Here is a 20172-nt window from a genome sequence, read left to right on the forward strand (position 1 = left end):
GGGTCTCCGTCATGGTATAGTCGCGTGTGACATTATCACGGCGGCAGCCACACCATGAGTGTCGGAGTACTCTACGAATGCCAGGAGATCTCCTCGATTTTCATTCCTGCATTCTTCCTGTCGCGTTCTCTTCTCTCTCTGGCTGGCTTCTGTGGCTTTCTCCACGCACGTTACTTTTACAACGGTGCGTCGCTCCTCGTCTGGCTATCGGTGTGTGTGCATGTGTATGTGGGAACGACTGATGGGGTTACATGGCAGTTTTGTGTGATGCCCTCCGAGCCTGACTTTCACCGTTTTTGATTCTCTCTGTGTCTCTCACTTGCAGATTCCGTCTTTTTTCGTGTTGTGGGGGGAAGTCGGCATGTCTGTGAAGGGTGTTGCAGGCCCACTCCTCGTACCACAGGTGCAGCATGCAGTCATCCGTCGATTCCGAGCTGCAGCGGCTTTGGCTGGATGTGCGGTGCACCCCTCCTACTGCGGCGCGACACAATGACAAGGTGAGCGCGTTTCTCTCTGTGTTTGTCCCAACGTTCACTTCACGCAAGTCGCAAGCATTCCGGGCTCTCTTCGGCGACGGCGCCGCTCTGGTAGGGCTGCTATGCAGAGACTTCGCTACTCTCGTGCGCCGGTCAACTAACGAGGATGCAACAGTAGTCCCAACTTTGGCGACACTCGCAACTGTTCGACTGTTCTCCCAAGCCTTGCGTCTTCTCATCAGCGATGATGCCCTTTCGAGTACCGAGGTGGGACGACTAACCAGCGCTTACGAGAGCTTCGGCAACTTCAACGTTGTTGCCCTAGCCCTCGTTCTTCACGACCGCCTATTGCACGCAGCTCAAACGCAAGAGAGGGATGCCGCTGATTGGGGCGCGGTCGCCCAGACTGACGCCCGCCTCCTTCAGCTTGTCAGCGCCGTCGTGTCCTGCCGGCACAAGGAGCTGACGAGACGCTCGATGCTCGAGGCAATTCTTCCGGAGCGTGTTGCCAGCGTTGCTAGGACGGCAGTGACGTACTTTTCTGCGCCAGAGGAAGCCGGCGTCGAGGCCGCCGAGGCGAGCAGCAGTATTCTCCACCAGCAGCTCCCAAACGTCCTCGACGCGGACACGGTGGTGGAGACGCTGAGGATGATGGAGGGTGCACTGGTCTCGTCGCACCGGCGCCCTTCCAGCTCAGCCGCTGCGGTTTGGTCGTTCAACTGCTTTGCGTGCGTCCTAGAGAACATCATCTATGCTAAGCAACTCATCGGATTTTCGCCGGCAGAAAGCGTGAACTTCGAGGTTATCACGGCGACCGTGCTGAACTTCGGCAAGGAAGTTGGTGAGGACGGCATGCCCGCCCTACGTCGCGTGGTGGGGAGCCTGCGTGTGCTAGCGCTTGCAGAGCGGCCTGACGTGTCGAGCCGACAGCCATCCAACATGTCTTCTTTGGGCAGCAGTTTTTTACGAATTCTTCCCGCGACGGTAGGCAGAATGCAGCAGCGCATCGCAGGGTCGTGGGGCACTGCTGAGCGACACGAGACGCCTCTAGGCGTTCACTGCGACGGTGCCGTTGAATCGCTGGCGCGCCTGTTCGTTCTCAGCACGCAGAGCCAAATGACAGAGTTGTGTGAGCAGCAGCTTTTTCAGCTTCTCCTCATGAGGGGCGTTTCGGCGGCGGTCTTAGGGTTCGTGCTCTCGATCTGCGCCGAGAGTGCTCCACGCTTTGGGGCTTCAAAGCTGTGTTCTCTGATGGCTTTCGTCGGCAAGCTCCCGTGCAAGGGCGAGGTCGGCGAATTCCTGAAAGCGATTCTGGATCATCTTCGCTGCGGGCGGTTTTGTCTGCCGGAGCAGCGGATAGCAGTGGTGGGCTTCTTTATTGAGTGGTGCACCAAGGCGAGCACGCACGCCGCCATGTCGCTGGCGCTTGGTGTGGTGCAGGCTTGCGTACACTGCCTGTCGCAGCTGGCAGTCGACCCGCGCAGCAGTGGCTTGGAGACGTTTGCGGAGCACTTCTCTGTCTTGACGAAGGTTGTGCTGGGGTCGAAAGAGGCGGCGGACTCGCTTATTAGCGACAACTGCTGTGCCTCTCTGCTGCAGGTGATGCTGGCATCGCTTGAGTCGGGGCAGCTGCACACCGCCGTGCTGCTGCGCGACGCCTTTGTGGGGCTGGTGATGAAAACGAATCTTTTCTGCGATGTTCTTCTTGAACAAATCGCGTCTGCCACGGATGCGGACGCGTGGACGTCGATGGCGACTCCGCTTCTTTCCACGCTAGTGCTGCTCCTACACTCCTGCGGCCGGTACAACCGAGCGTCTTTGCCGCACAACTGCATCGAACTCTGCCTCTCTCTCATGCAGGATGTGGAGAGCCACAGTCAGCACCAGCTGGTCGATCGTCATCTGCTCGGCTGCTGTCTCAGCTTGTTGCTGACGCTCGTCAACTACAGTGATGTGTGGGAACTGGTGGAGCACACGGTGGGCACGCTGCCGGTCAACTGCGACCACGTTCAGAGCATGATCGATCTTTGCACAGGGGTGCTGCGCTCCAGCGAGAGTCTGGCCATGGCTGAGCGGTACTTTACCGAACCTGCTGCGTTGAAGGAGCGGTGGTCGGCGCCGTGTTTTGTGCACTTTGGCCCCTTTGCTGTTATGGGGGAGCCGTATATTGAAATGCTCTACCCAGTGAAACTGCTGGTCCACATGGTCGATACGATGCTCACGGACCAGCACACCGACGCAGCGAGCGGGACGGAGGCGATGGAGTACCTGATGCTGCGCTCCGGCGTGACAGTGCCAAACTCGTACGTGGCAGACTTCATTGCACGCTGGGAGCGCTTCAGGTGGATTCGATGCGTATCGAATGTGTACGATCCGCAGCTGCTGCCGCTGTTCTTCACACGCGCCACAGCGTTAGCCACCGTCCAGAAGTGTCAACGCGTGTGGCTGGAGGCGCTTACCGAAAGTGTTACCGCCGGAGAAGTGCCGCGCCACTACAACGACTACATTCACCTGGGCGAGGGCGGCGGTGCCAAGGGGCTCGTGACATCCTCTGGTGTTGTGTGGCCGCCGCTGGATGCGTATACTGCTGCGATGTGGGTCTACATGGATCCCATGTCTTTCTCTGACCGGCATGAGGGGCGAGTGGTGCTGTGGCAGCTAGAGTGGGATGCGATGGGGCGACACGTGTGCTTGTCCCTCGTGGCGCATACCCAGCGCAAGTGCTGCTTGTATCGATGCGACCTTGACGGTGACGTGACGGTGGTCGAGATGCCGGCGCTGCCGGAGCAGCGGTGGGTTCATGTGGTCACATCGCATGCCCGCGGCAAGATGTTTGCGTCGCAGCTGAAAATGTACTTTGATGGGGTGGAGGTGGCATGCAACGGATGCCCTTACCCTGCCGGAGGGCTGGAGACGGCCGCTGCTGTGGCCACATCCCTCCCGTCCCTGCTGAGCCGCGAGGTGGAAGTCACTATCGGCTCCCCGCAAAACACTCCAAGCACCGAAGCAACCTTGCGTCTCATCAGTTTTCAGCTCTACGGCTGCGGCGCCTCGCTGCGGCAGATTAGCTCCCTTTACGCGATGGGGCCCTATCCGTCTAGCCAAGTGTGGGACAGCGCAGGACAGCAGGTGTACGACCTGAACGCACCGTGCCTCGGCGACCAGGTCGTGCGGACCGTGGAGGCGTCTCTGCAGAGCGCTTCGAGGGAGTCGATGCTGCGGGAGCAGTGCGTGGTGCTGGACTTTCCTCCCACGATGGCTCTTGTGCAGGTGCACGCGTTTGCTATGGAGCAGATCGATACATCGTTCGGATACTTGAACAACAAGCAGTGGGCACTCCGCAACCTCGCTGCGCCGGCCATGTCTGTGCTGTGCCTCCACGGGTACTACCGTCCTCCGCGCGACAGCCGCACCACCACTGTTGACGCACTCCTGTGTAACGGGGCCTTTTACGAGTGGATGCGGTGGATGCGGTGCGTCTCTGCCGGTGTGCTCGCCGCAGAGCGAGAGAGGGACTCTGCGGCGGAGACGGGCAGTTCTGCTGCCGCGCCGGAGGGAACAGGAGCAGGCCTCGCAGCGGTGCAGCAGACGGCGTGCACGATGCTGCGCGTGCTGAATCTAATCAAAAAGACAGACATGCTTCCACTGAGCTGGCACCGGTTCATGGTGCAGTTTGCCGAGCACGTCACCTGCCATCCGCAGATATACCTGCATCACACCACCGCCGTCACACAGCTCCTGCAGCTGTGCATGCAAACAGTACGCTACCGCGACAAGCACGGGCATGCCGTGGATGGGCAGCTGCTGTCGAACCTGTTGCCGCTGGAGCACATCTTCTTTAACTGGCGCCTGCTCTCAAATCTACCAGATGACTCCTGGATGACCGTTATGACAGCGTTGCGGCAGTTGGTGTCGCCGTCGAACGCGTTGGCTGGGTTCAACACAGCACGCCTTCTCATGGCGGACTTCGTTAACGGTTTTGTGTTCGGTCTTCTGCGCGAGTACGTGGCGTTCCCGCGGCTCGTAATGGCGATCGAACTGGTGAAGTATGTGTTGCTCTCCAGCCAGGCGACCGAGGAGCTGATGGAGCGAGTTTTGATGGCGGCAGTGCTTACCGTGCCAGGTCCAAGCCAAGACGGAGGGAGCAGCACGGTGGAGAGCCACCTCGGCAGCAAGTTGGCCACCACGTCATGTGTGTATCTCGCGCTGGCTCGGAACATGCTTCTTCGTTGCCTCAACGAGGTGCTGGAGATGACGTTGAATGACGGCAACGGCGCCTTTCTCGCCACGTTCGTCTCGGTTGTGCCGGACTGGTGGTTCACGGCGATGCTCTCGGGCAGTTCCCATCCCGTCACCGCAACACTGACGTTGCGGCTCTTTGTGCTTTGCTTTCTGAACGCAAAGCCTTTCCGTGAAGCGTGCTCGGCGACAAAGGCGGAGTGCATCTCGAGAGCGATGGAGCCGCACTGCCACCAACGGGAGCTCATGGACGTCCTTGTGCAGGGTTACATGGGCCACCTGTGGGCGCCAAGCTCGTCCCATGCAGGCTACAGCACAGCGGGATGGAGTGGCGAAACAGAGATGGAGGGGTTGCTGGTGCTTATCCTGCACCTCCTCAAGGCCCAGTGCCAGCTGCTGCTGCGCGGCACCCCCGTGACGTGGGAGGGAGTAACAGTTCGCGGTTACTTCAGTGCTGCAGCCGCTGAGGCCACCAGTGCTGTGGCAGGCAACACCTCACCATCGGCTGGCCGTTGGAGACGTGTTCGACTCGCACTTGCAGCGGTGCGCCGCCTGAAAAAAGCTGCCGGCGACAAGAAGGGGGCGAAGGCTGGCGGGTCCGTGGCGGGCTCAGAGGCGGTTGCGCAGTACACGGCCTCTATCGACGCGCTCAAGAGCTTGGTGTGCGAGGTGCTTGATTGGCTCACTCAGTCCTACCATCTCTCGAGAGCGCTCAGCAAGTCCCTCTACCAGAGCAGCAACTCGGCCAACTTGTGTGATTTTCTCATGTGGCCGGTGCTCGTGGCGCTGTGCTCGAAGGAGCCGATCTCTGCGCAGCCGAGGGCGAGCGTCGAGTTGCCGATCAGAGCTCGCGCGAAGGAGGACGACAACACGGCAGCGTCCAGCAGCGGGGCTTCTACCGACGTGGACGAGGATGAAGAGGAGGAGCAATGGGAGGTGCTGCCAGACCCCACGACGTACGAGGCGCGCAGCTTCGGTTTGGACTCGATGAGCCCAGCGGAGGGAATGGAGAAGGTGTACGACGCGTGCATGATGTTCTTCCTCACGTATGCCGGATCACGGGCGTCGAACGCCAGCTTTCTCACCGTTGCGGGAGGCCGCACGACTATGGGCAAGTACGTGCTGTCTCTTCACCGCGCGCTGTCGGCAGAGGTCAAGGGTGCCGGCAATCATGCTGAGGACGCTCGAAAGGCGTTCCTCTGCTTTCTGTGGCTCAAGGCGTCGGAACAGGCGGTTGGCGACGCGTCCGACGGCAGCGCCGCGGCGGTGAAACGCAACGCCATCGAGCTGGGCAAGTACATGCTGGACCGCCTTGTGGGCGGAGGCGCCGTTCCGCCGGCGGCGATCGCAGCCTTCTACCGATTTTTGCTGGCTCGGTTGGAGTGCGACACCATGGTGGTGAAGAGTGCGCGTACGGCGCTGTTTGAGTGGTTCATGTACGTGACGAGTGCCTCCTTTTACAAGCTAGACGCTTCCAAGGTGGGTGTAGTCGTGGACATGACGTACAGCTGCGCTGACATGCTCTTCTCTTACCCGATGCCGGCGATGGAGCTGCTGAAGGTCGTCGTTGGCAGGTTGCTTCAGGTGACGGTGTGCCTGTGGAACAGTGTCGTCGACGACAGCCACCCCGCCATTCGAAAAATGGCGGTGGTGTGGAAGGCGGTGCTGTGCGCAAATGAGAAGAACACCTTTGTGGCCTCCCTCTTTGTGTACGGTTCACCGGCGGTGGACACATTCCACGGCGGCTTTGATCTACTACTGTCACCCATCGCGTCTCCAGAGGCGTTTACGATTTGGATGCGGCAGCACCGCGCCGAGGTTGCGCAGCTGCTTCAGTCTTATATGGGACTCTCGTACGCCTTCGTCATGGCTAACGGCGGCGAGCACCTGCGGCTGATCACGCGTCACACGACCTCCTCCCTCGCTGAGTGGGACCGCCGCCGACGTAATGTGGCAGCCATGGTGGCTGCGCACTGGCAACTGTGGAAGGACACCTTTCTGACGACTACCTTTGTCGACCCGGCGCTGCTCGCGTGTACTGTGAGCCGATACCCGCACTACTGCGTTTTCAATGGCGGCGGCGCCGCTGTCGATGCCGAGGATGCTGTGTGCTGCGAGTGGTCGATGGATGGCAACGGAGCTGTTGGTCGAACTTGCCGCTACGTGACGGAAAACGTGGACGAGGTTGCCAGTGACCCGCTTAGCTTTTACATCCGCTACGCGCCGCCTGTATGCCTGCCTCTGCAGCGGCAGGAGGCGCAAGATCCAACGTTGATGCTGCGCCCCAACGCTCGCGAAGTGGTGGCAAAGGTGGCCGGCCATGGACCGAGCGGGTCGGTTGTGTTTGTGAGTAACGCCTACCTTGTGCTGGGCACGGAGAGCTACATTAGCACCTGCATCCTTACGCGGCAAGAACTGCTTGTCGTTACCTGCAGCGTGGTCACGCCAGCAGGCGATTTTTTTGCGGAGCAGGTGCGGGTGCACACCGCCTCGCAGCACTCCCACGCCAAGCCGTCTCTACTGCAGCAGGCCTTCCGGCTCTTCATTTCGGGACAAGGCAAGGGTAGTGGCAGCACATCGTCGCAGGCCGCCTTCCGCTACTCGCAATACTACCGCCAGTTGCAAACTGAATCTGCGAAGGGAAGCAGCGCATTGGTGTGGCGCTTCCCGCTCGGCAGTATCACGTCCGTACATCAGCGCCTCTTTCAGCACCTCTCGGCCGGGCTGGAGGTGGTGCTGGAGTCGGGCAAGTGCGTCTTTCTCGTACTATTGGACGACGAGCTGTCCTTCTCAAAGGCGTCCCGTGACAGACTCTTCGCGTACTTCGACAGCGATTCCGACCCTCTCATGTCCGGCATCGCTGCACACTCGATGAGCGAGAAGCTGGCGAAGCTGGGCATCTGGACGCGGCGGTGGGTGCGGCGGGAGTGCAGCAACTACGTGTACCTGCGCGTTTTAAACGACGCGGCGTCGCGGACTACGGCGAACCTCGGCCAGTATCCGGTGATGCCGTGGGTCCTGAGTCGATACACGGAAAGCACGCTCGATCTCGGGGATGCCAGCGCCTACCGCGATCTCACCAAGCCGGTAGGGGCGCTCAACGAGTCGAAGGCAAAGCAGCTGCAGGCGCGCTACGCGGAGTGGATCGCTTGCGACCCGGCGGCGGACCCGCCATACCACTACGGCACGCATTACAGCACCGCCGCTATTGTGCTCTACTACCTTATCCGCCTACAGCCGTTCACCTCTCGCGCCATTCGCTTCCAGGGCGGCAGACTGGACATCGCCGACCGGCTCTTCCACAGCGTCGCAGAGGCGTGGGCAAACGGTAGTGGGCGCAGCAGGGGTGATGTCAAGGAGCTCATTCCCGAGTTCTTTCGCGTTTCCGATTTCCTGGAAAACCGCAACGGTGCGTGCCTCGGCACCCGCAGCGACGGCGCTGCGCTGGGCGATGTTGTGCTGCCGCCGTGGTGTGGTGGGAGCGCTGCGCGGTTTGTGTATATGAATGCGCTCTCTCTCGAGAGCGAAGCCGTGAGCCGACAACTGCACCATTGGATCGACCTTATCTTTGGCTGCAAGCAGGTCGGGCAAGGGGCCGTGGAGGCGATCAACGTGTTCAGTCCTCTGTCCTACAAGGAGGGAGTCGTTCGTGCTATAAACCACGCCGCCACGGAGGAGGAGCGCAAGTCGATTGTCGCCTCTGCCGACAACTTTGGCCAGACGCCGCTTCAGCTGTTCAGTAAAGACGCACACCCGGCCCGCAAAGATGCGCAGCGGGTGTCCACTACACAGGCGTACATGCTGGAGGCCGTGACAGACATCACGTCGCGGCCGTGCTGGAGTGCGCAGGTCGTGGGAAAGGCCAAAGGCGGCATCTCAACAACTTTTGTTGCCGATGACACCCTTTTTCTATGCGACAGATTGAGTGCCGTGGGCTCGGCAAAGCCGCTGCTCCTCTTCACCTACGATCGCGACGTAGACAGCATCGTGTGCACCGCCGCACGAGGGGACCGCGTGCTGGCGACTATACAGCAAGTGCGATCGTCGGGCAGCGGCTGCGTCCGTTGTCTGTGCGCCTCTGTGCGTGGCAGTGTCGTATGCGTGGGCACAGACTCTGGAAAGGTGATCGTGTACAGCCGTGAGAGTTGTCGGCATCGCTTCTTCATTGTCGCGGTGCTGGACTGCACTATTGCTGCGGTGCTACAGGAGGCAGGCCCGGTGTCGAGTCTGCACCTCTTCGACGAAGGCAACTTGCTAGTAGCGTACGAGCGGGTGTCGGCGGTGTCTGGTTGGCATCTCTCCATCTTATCCACCACCTTCACCTTCGCCGCGTCCTTTGCCACCCAAGCTGATAGCACAGCCGTGAAGGCCATTTCCGTGGACAGACACACGGGCCTGTACTACGCCGCCAAAGCAAACTCCCTTGTCATCTTCTCTGCCTCTGGTGTGATGCTCACACAGCTGAAGGTGGACACACTCCTCATGTCGGCCGCTCCCGAGTACGCGGCGCGGATAGCCGACTCGTGCATCACAGCGCTGCTGTTTGCAAACTGCTCCTCCTTCGCGTTCACGAATCTGATCCTCATGGGGCATTTGAACGGTACAGTTTCCCTGTGGCGCGTGGCGGCTTCCCAGACCATTACGGGCGAGTCACCGTCTTCCGAGGCGCCGCTCTGGTCTTTCCGATTTCTGCACGAGGTTGTCTTTGACGCCCCCGTCACGTGCCTCGCGGCGTCTGCCGAGGAGCTCAGCTTTGTGGTGGGGCTAGCTAACCATACTGCACACTACATCTCGTTTCCCACATCGCAGCTCGACAGCTCATAGCACTGACGACTTCAGGCACACGTATTCAACGCAGTAAGGGGCACACGTACACGAGGTTCCTTAGGGGACGTCTTTCCAGAACCGTTTCACCAGCGCCGAAGAGCTCGCCGCCTCCCTCCTCTACTCGCTCTTCAGAACACGAGTTTCTGCTTTCCTCCAGGCCTCACACGGCGAACCCCCCCCCCGCGTGTCATTCTCCCATCGCCGCTCTCCGCAAAAAGTCCGTTGGCGCTCACATCACTCTTTCCCCTCACTTCGAAACAAAGGAAAAGCAACAGGCACCCGAACGCGACGGCCAGTCTACTGCTCCACGGCTAATCTATGACCTGGAGAGGGCAGACGCAGGTCCTGAACTGACGGAGTGCAGAACTGCTTGTCAAACTGCAAGCAACTCCCTCGCCACTCCCTCGCAGCATTCACTGGATGTGGTGCTTGCCGCACACGCGATAATGCCTTTTCGCACTGTGCACCTGTTGACTAGGATGCCCTCCACGCAGTCGTTAGGGGGTCTTCCAGATCCTATGACGCACCACGTGTGCGACTTCTTTCATTCTTGCCATTTCAATCTCCACCATTCCTTTCCCTTCCCTCTTCCTCTCACTAGTTGCATTGCCTCCTTCACTCTCCCTCTCCTCGACATGGTATCCGATGCTCTCCGTATTCTTTCACCACTTTCAAGCGATAACACTAAAAGTCGACTAATCACCGCAAATGCATAAGCCAAGTGTCGAGAACTCACGCAGGCACCCCAATGCCACCAACTACATCAGTGCACAAGTGTAAAGTGCTCCTCCTGCGCCAGCTGAACGGGAGTACTCTCTTCCCTGTTTCCCTCTCTGGAAGGTGCTGCTGTGCGATGGGGTTCGAATGCGCTGGTCGAAACCGGTTTGCCCTAGCGTGGGAAACGCCCCAAAGAGCCGCTGCTGGTGGTGGTGGTGGTGGTGGCGCTGGTAGGTGCGCGTGGTGCTGCGCGGCTGTGATTCTAATGAAACATCTTTGCTACAGGCGATGCGCGCTGCGGCGTGCGAGATGACCTTACTGTTTCCAATCTCCAACCAAGATCAATGAGCTGCGGCTGCTGCGCGCGCGCTCCGGGCTTTGCGTGTTTAGTGGCACACCGGGCCCTGCGCAGAGACGTACCTGTGCCCGTGTGTGTGTGTGTGTGCGTGTGTGTGTGTGTGTGAGCGCGGCACATGATTACGATCAAGGACATCTGAGTCAAAACCAAAGTCACTGTCTGAACGGAACGACTGTCGATTGTGTCCCCCGTGTCTGAGCTGTCGCTGCGCGCGCGGCGCACTCCCCCGGCTCCGCTCCCCTCGTCTGCGAGCACCGCCTCCCTGCTGCGCGTGAATGATGATGCGTGTATTCTGCAATGCGGACTCCACTGACGAGGAACAATACTACTACTATGACTATTGGCATCTGACGCTGTGCGCTGCGGCGTGCGTGATGTGCGTGTGTGTGTGTGTGTGATTGCTCTACAACCTGCTGCGCTGCTGGCGCGTTGGCGAAGAAGGACGAAAAGGTCGTTCGCGGTGAACCGGTGCCGTGCACGCGGGACAGTCCTGCGAGAGATGGTGCCGTCTGGGATGCTGCTGTGCGATGGGGTTCGAATGCGCTGGTCGAAACCGGTTTGCCCTAGCGTGGGAAACGCCCCAAAGAGCCGCTGCTGGTGGTGGTGGTGGTGGTGGCGCTGGTAGGTGCGCGTGGTGCTGCGCGGCTGTGATTCTAATGAAACATCTTTGCTACAGGCGATGCGCGCTGCGGCGTGCGAGATGACCTTACTGTTTCCAATCTCCAACCAAGATCAATGAGCTGCGGCTGCTGCGCGCGCGCTCCGGGCTTTGCGTGTTTAGTGGCACACCGGGCCCTGCGCAGAGACGTACCTGTGCCCGTGTGTGTGTGTGTGTGCGTGTGTGTGTGTGTGTGAGCGCGGCACATGATTACGATCAAGGACATCTGAGTCAAAACCAAAGTCACTGTCTGAACGGAACGACTGTCGATTGTGTCCCCCGTGTCTGAGCTGTCGCTGCGCGCGCGGCGCACTCCCCCGGCTCCGCTCCCCTCGTCTGCGAGCACCGCCTCCCTGCTGCGCGTGAATGATGATGCGTGTATTCTGCAATGCGGACTCCACTGACGAGGAACAATACTACTACTATGACTATTGGCATCTGACGCTGTGCGCTGCGGCGTGCGTGATGTGCGTGTGTGTGTGTGTGTGATTGCTCTACAACCTGCTGCGCTGCTGGCGCGTTGGCGAAGAAGGACGAAAAGGTCGTTCGCGGTGAACCGGTGCCGTGCACGCGGGACAGTCCTGCGAGAGATGGTGCCGTCTGGGATGCTGCTGTGCGATGGGGTTCGAATGCGCTGGTCGAAACCGGTTTGCCCTAGCGTGGGAAACGCCCCAAAGAGCCGCTGCTGGTGGTGGTGGTGGTGGTGGCGCTGGTAGGTGCGCGTGGTGCTGCGCGGCTGTGATTCTAATGAAACATCTTTGCTACAGGCGATGCGCGCTGCGGCGTGCGAGATGACCTTACTGTTTCCAATCTCCAACCAAGATCAATGAGCTGCGGCTGCTGCGCGCGCGCTCCGGGCTTTGCGTGTTTAGTGGCACACCGGGCCCTGCGCAGAGACGTACCTGTGCCCGTGTGTGTGTGTGTGTGCGTGTGTGTGTGTGTGTGAGCGCGGCACATGATTACGATCAAGGACATCTGAGTCAAAACCAAAGTCACTGTCTGAACGGAACGACTGTCGATTGTGTCCCCCGTGTCTGAGCTGTCGCTGCGCGCGCGGCGCACTCCCCCGGCTCCGCTCCCCTCGTCTGCGAGCACCGCCTCCCTGCTGCGCGTGAATGATGATGCATGTATTCTGCAATGCGGACTCCACTGACGAGGAACAATACTACTACTATGACTATTGGCATCTGACGCTGTGCGCTGCGGCGTGCGTGATGTGCGTGTGTGTGTGTGTGTGATTGCTCTACAACCTGCTGCGCTGCTGGCGCGTTGGCGAAGAAGGACGAAAAGGTCGTTCGCGGTGAACCGGTGCCGTGCACGCGGGACAGTCCTGCGAGAGATGGTGCCGTCTGGGATGCTGCTGTGCGATGGGGTTCGAATGCGCTGGTCGAAACCGGTTTGCCCTAGCGTGGGAAACGCCCCAAAGAGCCGCTGCTGGTGGTGGTGGTGGTGGTGGCGCTGGTAGGTGCGCGTGGTGCTGCGCGGCTGTGATTCTAATGAAACATCTTTGCTACAGGCGATGCGCGCTGCGGCGTGCGAGATGACCTTACTGTTTCCAATCTCCAACCAAGATCAATGAGCTGCGGTTGCTACGGCGGGGGCTGAATTTCTTTGCTTTGGTTTGTATATATTCTTTAGTGGTGGGTTTGAGTCAGGAAATGCTTGCTCTGTCCGATAAAAATGGAAGGCTGCTGTCCTGCTAGGGGAGCGCGGAGGACCGTGTCCGGTGTCTCTCTCGATTCGGCCTTTCAGCTGGTTAGGAGATTAACGGTAGCTGTGCTATGCAAACTGACGACGACATAGCGGTTGTCGAGGAGGATCTCCAGCTATGGTAAAGCTGGCATGCCGCACATTCACACCGCTTGGGGTGGCGCATGCGTTGTCTAGAGCACGTGTGAAGATGCCGTCTGCGACGGCGTATGCGCATGCTTGTGTCCATTCTCTGTTACTCTGGCCTACTTTCTTCTCGTTATGTATGCTGTCCCCTCTTTTTTCGATCTACTTGTTTACGATGCCTGTCGTGTTTTGCGGATTTTGCATGCACTCGCTCATGTGGTGCCGTGCTCAGCGAAAGGGCGCTGCAAACTGTCGCATAAAGGCATCGTGCATCAGAGGACGTGTAGGGCCGTATTGTGTACGGGTGCGTGCGCTTGTGTGGGGTCTTCTGCTCTGCTCGCAGAGTGACAGCCAAAATCACCTCTCCGTCGTCGGCAGCGCAGACGTGCAGTACATCTTCGCATTCACCGAAAAGTAAGAGGTGGCAAGCGGGTGATCATGGGGCAAGTGGCACGCGTGGTGCAGGTGCAGAGCAGTGCAGGGGCTCTTAGTATCGAGCTTTATAACAACTTTTGCGCCGACTCGTTCTGGCAACTGGCGAGGAGTGACCAACTGCGCCGGTTAACGTTCCGCAAGCTGTTGGGCGGTTTTGCGCTGCTTGGTGAGGTGGAGGCGGTGCAGGGCCATTCAACAACAGCAAGCGAAGTAGATGCCGCTGCGCAAAGTCCAGATGATGTCCCACTACTGCACGTCGGTGCAGGACTGCTGAGTTGCAGACCAACCGTTGGTGCAGTGACAGCCAGTCGCCTTCTCATTACTCTTTCTCCACAGCCGCAGCTCGACAAGACGCACGTCGTCTTCGGTCGCGTCTACTCGGGCATTCACACTTTGGAGCAGATATCTCACATGCAGGTGGACGCTGACTTTGTCTTGTACTCGCCTGTAACGGTCATGAAGTGCAGCACAGCGCTGCTTTCGAGAGGCACCGCACCGCAAAGCGCTACGGCCAGAGCGGCACCGGCGTCGTGTGTAGTCACGTCGCAATATCCTTCGAGCATTTTGGCAACGCTGGAGTAGTCCCTTCCCCCTCCCCCTCTCCCCCGCACTCACTCACCGACAAGTCACGGCTGCACACGTGGTCTCTTCGGTCTGTCGCCGACTGTCTTCCTTACGTTCCACAGCGGGGCCAGCGGCGATATAGTGGCGCTCAGCGTTCGCCGATGGAAGAAAACGTAACAAGAAAACCGAGACGAAAGCAAGCGGCAGCCCGCGTACGTGAACAGGGCACGTAACCGAGCACAGAGGAAGGACGAGCAATACACTCTAGGTGGTGTGTGTGTGTGTGTGTGTGCTTGGTGATACACGGACCGACAGGCTCAGCTACCGCGAACAATAAGGGCTGAAGGCACAGGAGGGTGTGCAGTGTGCAACAGCACGTTCTCTCCTCGCCCGCGTACGAAAGAGCCTCCGCCCTCTCCTTGTTGTCTCCTTCCTCCTTCCCACTGGCATCGTCTTCACCGCCCTTCTACTCCACACCTGCGTCCGCAGCGGCCACCCATCCGCTGTGCAATACCGTTGGCGTGTATGCGTGTCTCTCTCTTCACTCACTCTCTTTCTCTTGTTGTCCCGCCTGCCCGTCGTACAGAGTCCTTGTCGCCTGTGTATACCTCACGCCTGCTTCTGTGCACGCTTTCCTTTGGCCTATCATGTCCTCCGCCAAGGTGTGCGACCCCGAGGCGTTCCTCTTCGGTATGATGGGGGCTGCCTTATCCCTTGCTTTGGCGAACGTTGGTGCCGCCTTCGGCACGGCCAAGGCCGGTGTTGCGGTGGCGCAGCTAGGAATTGTGCAGCCCTCGCGCGTGATGCGCGGTATCGTGCCGGTCGTGATGGCCGGCATTCTTGGTATCTACGGTCTCATCGTCTCCGTCATTATCTGCAACAACATGAAGCTGAGCGGGTACCCGCTCTTCTCCGGGTACATGCACCTGGGGGCTGGGCTGGCAGCCGGGTTTGCCTCTCTCGCGGCCGGATATGCGATTGGCATTGTCGGCGACATTTGCTGCTACGCCTACGCCAAGACGGAGAGGATCTTTGTCCCAATGATTCTGATGCTCATTTTCGCAGAGGCGCTGGGCCTGTTCGGGCTCATCACCGCACTGCTCATGAGCAACAAGGCGACCTCTGCCATGGGCTCGTGCACCGTCAGCTAAGATCGTGGAACTCCTGAGTTGTTTGCTTTTCTTTTGTGGCGCCTCTCTTCTCCGTCAGCCCCCTTCCCCCGTGCGTATCCCTTTCATTTTCTCGAGGTGTCTCTCCCTCTCTCTGTCCGTCTCCGATTCTTGCCGGTTTGTGTGTTAATGGATGGACAGGGGGAGCGTGTGTGTGTGTGTGTGTGTGAGGCGATGGCAGCGAGCGAGCTCGGGAAGACATCGTCTTTTGGTCTGTCTTTGTGTTTCTCGCATTTTGTTGCTGTTCTGTGGTCTGTGGGGCGTTTCAGTGTCTCTCCGTGCTGCGCGCGTGGTCGGCTGCTTATCCGTCTTGATGGGGTGTGCCTGCGGTCGTGCCCGAAAGGAGGGACGTATGCGCCTGGTGCTTGTGTGTGTGTGTTCCGTTTGTTACCGAAATGTTGAGCGGAGCTCCCCCCCCTCCCTCCTTCTTCCTCTTTCCCGAACGGAAAGAGGGAAAGAATCTTGAGAGGAGGAGACATATCCTCGCTTTCCAGCACACGCAAGCACGCGCACCCGCTCTCTCTCACACAGACACCGATGCAGGAGACGCGGATGCCATAAAACAAGGCACGTGTACCTTTTTGGAATGGTGCATGGATCGCTCTATTCCTCTCCTCCTGTCTCTCTCCTGAGTCGTGCCTCACTCTTATCACGCGCGGTTCCGTCTTTTTCTTTCTCTCTCTCTCCCAGCTCTCTCCTAGTCTGCCATGAGGCCATGAGCCGCGTTTCACACTTGACGGACCGATTCGTGCGCAGGAGGTTCCGCTCGCTGCGCGGCACAGACGCGGCTTTCACAGCCACAGGCGACGCGCGTGTTGTGTGTGCGTCCGGCGCAGAAGAAAAAGTGGAAGAGAGCGAGGTGGCAGAGCAATGACACCGCTGCTGGAATAGCGAATGTCGGCATGTTTGTGCGTGCGTGTGTCGGGGGGACCCAGTGATCGTGTATGCTGGTGTGCAGCCGCGGAGCGGTGAGGAGCGTGCGCGGCGCAAGTGGCATTGGTGGCCTCCTTTCTCGGCTGTTCTGTTTCTCTCTATTCTCTAGCTGGTGTGGAAAAGACAGGGTGATGGTCGAGGCCACATGCGAGCACACGAGAAAGGAATAGCACTCATAGGAAAAGTGGCGTCGCCTTGGGAAGGGACGGAAAGGTAGGCGTTGTGCTGCTTAGTAGAGCTGGCGCTTTACGCGTATACAGGGACGTGGCGTGAGTCGAACGGCGGAGCACGGCATCGTGCGCGTGTGCTTGCGTGATCCATCCGGCTATAACTAAAGGAACGGCCAGTGATGTGGCGCTAGTCGCAGGCAGCCTTCACAAGGGAACGATAGGGAGGGGGCCTGTGCTGGGGGCCATGTGCATGTGTTTGTGCGCGCGTGTCAACAACGAAGCGGATGAAGCAGTATATCAGCGCTTCTCCTGTCTCTCTGGCACTAGTTTGGATGATCTTGCCTCCCTCTCACACCTCTCTCCATTGGTGTGTCGTCCCCCACCGCCTTTCCGTGCGTACACAAGCACACGTGCAAACAACAGCAAAGAAGGACCGAAAATCTGTTCTCGGTACCGAAAAGATAATCCTCAGCGACAAGCAACAGCCTCACACTCCGCGACCACTTCTCTATTTCCCTCCACTTTGCACTAAACACAAAGGACGACCACAGACACCATCCCCTCTGACATCTCTCGTCCACCTTTCCTCCACAAACACACACGCACACGCGCATACACACGTACCTCCTCCCCACACCCTCGTACATCATCTCTGCCGGCGCGCGTTCTCTCCGTTATGTTTTTCGCTGTCCTCATCTTCAGCTGACATATGTCTCTTTCTCTCTCTCTCTCTCTGAGCAGCCTCCCTGAGCGGCACTTTTGGCGCTCGTATCGGTCCGTCCTCTTCTTGTGTGCGTGTGCGTGTGCGTGTGCGTGTGCCCGCATCGCCGCGATCGCTTTGGCGCGTTGGCGCCGCCGTTCTTCTTCACCCTCGTTCTCCGAGACGGACGCAGCCGTGATTGAAAGGGTAAACGTCATCTTGCGGCTATGTGCGTCGCTCGCAAGCGTTGCAAGAATAGCCCCAGCAGCCAGCATGTCCCTGAGGATACCTTCCGGCGTCAACCTCCGCGGCGCAAACACTTCTACTCGTGGGTCGCCACGGATAAGACACAGCTGCAGAAAAAGGAGAAGTTGGTGCTGCAAGGGCTGCTGTACTATTATTCCAAGATAGCCGGCCTCAACATAATCTCCACCGACGACATTCGCGAATTGGATGACAATGCTGTGTGTGTGTGTGTGTGTGTGGCCGACCTCAGCGGCATCGCCAAATCGGAAGCTACTCGCGACGGAGCTGCTGAGCATCCGACCACCACACCTCTCTCGCCACTTCCTGCCCGGAATGCCGCAGCAAAGGTGGAAAAGGACGTCATCGTTTTCATTCACGGTTTCGCCGGTGGGGTGGCGGGTTGGGCGCAGAGCTGGTGCTTTCTGTCGGAGAACTATCGCGTGCACGCCTTCGATCTGCCTTGGTTTGCTCGCAGCGAGCGCCGCGCCTCTACCGCAACGTCGCTGCCAGAGGCGATGAACTACTTCGGTGACTACATTCACGGGTGGCTCGAACGGCTCGACTTCGGGCAGCCAGTCATTGTTCTCGCTCACTCCTTCGGGTGGTTTGTCGCCGCGCACTACGCCATGCGCCACGGCGCCGAATCCATCAAACTTCTCCTGCTCTCAGAGCCGTGGGGCTTGGTGCGCGCTAACGCAAACCGGATGAAGAAGTGCCCGTTGCAGGTGCGTGTGCTGCTGGCCCTCTTCTACAACATTGGTTTTCTGGAGCTGCTGCGCGCTGTAGGACCGGTGGGACCGTGGCTGCTGCGCCGTCTTCGCCCCGACTTAGAGGTGGTGCACCTTTCTTGGTGACCCCAGCCCCATGTACGACTACCTCTAACACTGCAACGCGCAGCATTCCCTTGTTGGAGAAAAAACTCTTTAAGGCCGGTTGCCACTACGATGTATGCGCGAAGAAGTCACTGCTAGATGCGCTGCCAGGTACGCTCGACAAGCGCATCGGCGGGGGTCTATTGTTTGGTGGCAAGTCGTGGCTGAATACGCCAGAGGGACCGGAGCTGGCAGCGCTTCTGCGTGAGGGAGGCGTTCGCGTCCGCATCGATACACTGGTCAACGCCAGCCATCAAATCTTCATGGACGACGTGGCGGGCTTCAACAAGAAGGTCGTCGAGATGATCACGGAGCTGTCCTCGGATTCGTGTGCAACGCTGTCGGTGTGACCAAGCAGCGGGAGGAGGGGTGCTCGCAGATGTAGTTGTGCAACCTTTTTTTGTTTGTCTGTTGGCATTGCTGAGGAGGAGGCGTCTCTCTGTGAAGTGTTGGGGAGAACACACGGTGGCGATCGCACCGCGTCCGTTGTGACGCTGACTTGGCACGCTGTCCACCTCTCGCTCCCCACAGGCTGACTTCTTGTTTTCCGTGTCTGCGTTTGCGTTTCTGTCCTGCTGTGATGATTGCCCCCTTTGTGTGGCGCTCATAATACGCTGTCGCAAAGAGGTGGCGGATCTTTCTCTCCCTTCTCCGTCGCACATATGCACGTGGCTGACCTAAGGAATGGAGCAGCCTCCCCATCCCTTACACACAAATTGACACGCGCATAGACGAAGAGACACACCCCACGCATATCCATTCGGGCGAACGCATAGCGATGCACATGCACTCGAGCCTGAAGGGAAGCAGTGCGCGCACACGCCTCTCTCCACACACACACACACATGTATATATATATATATCGATATACCTGCGTTTCTCTCCTGTTGTACTTCATTTTGACTATTTTGGTTATATTTTTACTATTTATTATTTTGGTTGCGTGTTTGCTTTTCTCCCTCGGCTCTGCCGCCTGTTTGCTGGCCTGTGTTGTTTCACCTGCACGTCATACGCGGCCTGCCTGCTCCCTTCCCCCTCCTCCACTCCCTCGCAGTCCACCCGTACTGCTAGGGAAGCCTATTTCTGCGCTTTGCGTTGGCCGCAGCTACTTCTCGGGGCTACAGCGGCGGAAAGGCGAAGAGCCGTCGCCGTGGAGGATTTGGGATGGGACGGGGGAAGGGATGCGCTGCGTTTTACTTTCCGTTTGCCGCTCTGTGCTGATCCCTTTTGCAGGACAATGGCACAGTGGCGCCAATGACACCGCGCTATGATGCTTTCGTGGAGTGTGTGTGTGTGTGGGGGGGGTCACAGCTGATATGGCTGTGAATTCATCATGGTGTCCGCCACCTCGTGCGCCGCTCACACGCGCGCACAAAATGAGGTGTGGTGCGCTGCTTCTCTCCTTATCCCCCTCCACCGCTTAGGCTGGAGCGACTCCGCCACAAGAACACGTCAGGGGGCCGCTCGCGAGGGGAGGGGGCTGCAAGAGCGAAAGCAGAGGAGAGAGACGAGACCACCGGATCAGTTCCACTTCGAGGTTCGTTGTGTGTTTGCCAGTGTACTGATCCAATGAGAGGGACGCTGCAGGCGTGGAGGGTAGAGGCCGAGGGTATGGAGGCGGCGGAGACAAACGCCTGCTTTGTGATCCAGCTCCTCTCCCCCCTCGTGCACCCATGCAGCTCCTCACGGGCACTCACGTCCACTGCTCTACTCGGAGACAGTTGACCGGCCGTCTCGACTTCACTTATTTGATTTTCTTCCCTGGAGTGGGTTGCGCATGTCGTCTCGCACACCCCATGGACGACGTGCATGCCGTGAGGTACACATGTGTACGCCTGCGCGAACGCACTCGATCAGCGTCCCGGCGAATGCAAGAGCGAACGAGGCAAGACAATGACGCAAGCACCGAATTCAGTGACCCGTGTGTGTGTGTGTGTGTGCGTGTAAGGGGTGTGCACCCGCAAGGAATTCG

At 59.0% G+C, this 20172-nt stretch overlaps 4 protein-coding genes and 14 non-coding genes across 28 annotated transcripts; all 18 read left to right on the forward strand.

Moving 5' to 3' along the window:
• Positions 1-953: 953 nt before the first annotated feature.
• On the forward strand, positions 954-9539 carry LMJF_23_0120 (conserved hypothetical protein; the record flags this gene model as incomplete). Its single annotated transcript, XM_001683282.1, has 1 exon — positions 954-9539. The coding sequence occupies one exon, from the start codon at positions 954-956 to the stop codon at positions 9537-9539; it is 8586 nt and encodes a 2861-aa protein (XP_001683334.1).
• An 854-nt stretch (positions 9540-10393) lies between these two features.
• Positions 10394-10458, forward strand: LM23Cs1H1.1. The gene has a single exon (XR_002460460.1). It is a non-coding gene; the product is annotated as an H/ACA-like snoRNA (small nucleolar RNA).
• A 51-nt stretch (positions 10459-10509) lies between these two features.
• Positions 10510-10610, forward strand: LM23Cs1C3.1. 2 transcript variants are annotated; one of them, XR_002460440.1, is made up of 1 exon: positions 10510-10610. It is a non-coding gene (small nucleolar RNA). The 2 variants fall into 2 exon arrangements; XR_002460441.1 differs by having other exon boundaries at positions 10518-10610.
• A 118-nt stretch (positions 10611-10728) lies between these two features.
• On the forward strand, positions 10729-10819 carry LM23Cs1C1.1. Of its 2 annotated transcripts, none has more exons than XR_002460442.1 (1): positions 10729-10818. It is a non-coding gene; the product is annotated as a C/D snoRNA (small nucleolar RNA). The 2 variants fall into 2 exon arrangements; XR_002460443.1 differs by having other exon boundaries at positions 10731-10819.
• A 69-nt stretch (positions 10820-10888) lies between these two features.
• Positions 10889-10972, forward strand: LM23Cs1C2.1. 2 transcript variants are annotated; one of them, XR_002460444.1, is made up of 1 exon: positions 10889-10971. It is a non-coding gene; the product is annotated as a C/D snoRNA (small nucleolar RNA). The 2 variants fall into 2 exon arrangements; XR_002460445.1 differs by having other exon boundaries at positions 10891-10972.
• A 170-nt stretch (positions 10973-11142) lies between these two features.
• On the forward strand, positions 11143-11207 carry LM23Cs1H1.2. The gene has a single exon (XR_002460461.1). It is a non-coding gene; the product is annotated as an H/ACA-like snoRNA (small nucleolar RNA).
• Positions 11208-11258: 51 nt separating this feature from the next.
• LM23Cs1C3.2 lies at positions 11259-11359 on the forward strand. 2 transcript variants are annotated; one of them, XR_002460446.1, is made up of 1 exon: positions 11259-11359. It is a non-coding gene (small nucleolar RNA). The 2 variants fall into 2 exon arrangements; XR_002460447.1 differs by having other exon boundaries at positions 11267-11359.
• Positions 11360-11477: 118 nt separating this feature from the next.
• Positions 11478-11568, forward strand: LM23Cs1C1.2. Of its 2 annotated transcripts, none has more exons than XR_002460448.1 (1): positions 11478-11567. It is a non-coding gene; the product is annotated as a C/D snoRNA (small nucleolar RNA). The 2 variants fall into 2 exon arrangements; XR_002460449.1 differs by having other exon boundaries at positions 11480-11568.
• Positions 11569-11637: 69 nt separating this feature from the next.
• LM23Cs1C2.2 lies at positions 11638-11721 on the forward strand. Of its 2 annotated transcripts, none has more exons than XR_002460450.1 (1): positions 11638-11720. It is a non-coding gene; the product is annotated as a C/D snoRNA (small nucleolar RNA). The 2 variants fall into 2 exon arrangements; XR_002460451.1 differs by having other exon boundaries at positions 11640-11721.
• A 170-nt stretch (positions 11722-11891) lies between these two features.
• On the forward strand, positions 11892-11956 carry LM23Cs1H1.3. Its single transcript, XR_002460462.1, has one exon. It is a non-coding gene; the product is annotated as an H/ACA-like snoRNA (small nucleolar RNA).
• A 51-nt stretch (positions 11957-12007) lies between these two features.
• Positions 12008-12108, forward strand: LM23Cs1C3.3. 2 transcript variants are annotated; one of them, XR_002460452.1, is made up of 1 exon: positions 12008-12108. It is a non-coding gene (small nucleolar RNA). The 2 variants fall into 2 exon arrangements; XR_002460453.1 differs by having other exon boundaries at positions 12016-12108.
• Positions 12109-12226: 118 nt separating this feature from the next.
• Positions 12227-12317, forward strand: LM23Cs1C1.3. Of its 2 annotated transcripts, none has more exons than XR_002460454.1 (1): positions 12227-12316. It is a non-coding gene; the product is annotated as a C/D snoRNA (small nucleolar RNA). The 2 variants fall into 2 exon arrangements; XR_002460455.1 differs by having other exon boundaries at positions 12229-12317.
• Positions 12318-12386: 69 nt separating this feature from the next.
• Positions 12387-12470, forward strand: LM23Cs1C2.3. Of its 2 annotated transcripts, none has more exons than XR_002460456.1 (1): positions 12387-12469. It is a non-coding gene; the product is annotated as a C/D snoRNA (small nucleolar RNA). The 2 variants fall into 2 exon arrangements; XR_002460457.1 differs by having other exon boundaries at positions 12389-12470.
• A 170-nt stretch (positions 12471-12640) lies between these two features.
• On the forward strand, positions 12641-12705 carry LM23Cs1H1.4. The gene has a single exon (XR_002460463.1). It is a non-coding gene; the product is annotated as an H/ACA-like snoRNA (small nucleolar RNA).
• Positions 12706-12756: 51 nt separating this feature from the next.
• Positions 12757-12857, forward strand: LM23Cs1C3.4. Of its 2 annotated transcripts, none has more exons than XR_002460458.1 (1): positions 12757-12857. It is a non-coding gene (small nucleolar RNA). The 2 variants fall into 2 exon arrangements; XR_002460459.1 differs by having other exon boundaries at positions 12765-12857.
• A 692-nt stretch (positions 12858-13549) lies between these two features.
• On the forward strand, positions 13550-14128 carry CyP3 (putative cyclophilin type peptidyl-prolyl cis-trans isomerase; the record flags this gene model as incomplete). The annotated part of the gene is made up of 1 exon (XM_001683283.1): positions 13550-14128. The coding sequence occupies one exon, from the start codon at positions 13550-13552 to the stop codon at positions 14126-14128; it is 579 nt and encodes a 192-aa protein (XP_001683335.1).
• A 629-nt stretch (positions 14129-14757) lies between these two features.
• LMJF_23_0130 (putative vacuolar type h+ ATPase subunit) lies at positions 14758-15261 on the forward strand (the record flags this gene model as incomplete). The annotated part of the gene is made up of 1 exon (XM_001683284.1): positions 14758-15261. One exon carries the CDS (start codon positions 14758-14760, stop codon positions 15259-15261), a length of 504 nt encoding a protein of 167 aa, XP_001683336.1.
• A 2048-nt stretch (positions 15262-17309) lies between these two features.
• LMJF_23_0140 (conserved hypothetical protein) lies at positions 17310-18182 on the forward strand (the record flags this gene model as incomplete). The annotated part of the gene is made up of 1 exon (XM_001683285.1): positions 17310-18182. One exon carries the CDS (start codon positions 17310-17312, stop codon positions 18180-18182), a length of 873 nt encoding a protein of 290 aa, XP_001683337.1.
• Between the last annotated feature and the right edge of the window lie 1990 nt (positions 18183-20172).

Source organism: Leishmania major, chromosome 23 (assembly GCF_000002725.2).
Source record: "Leishmania major strain Friedlin complete genome, chromosome 23".
Lineage (NCBI taxonomy): Eukaryota > Euglenozoa > Kinetoplastea > Trypanosomatida > Trypanosomatidae > Leishmania > Leishmania major.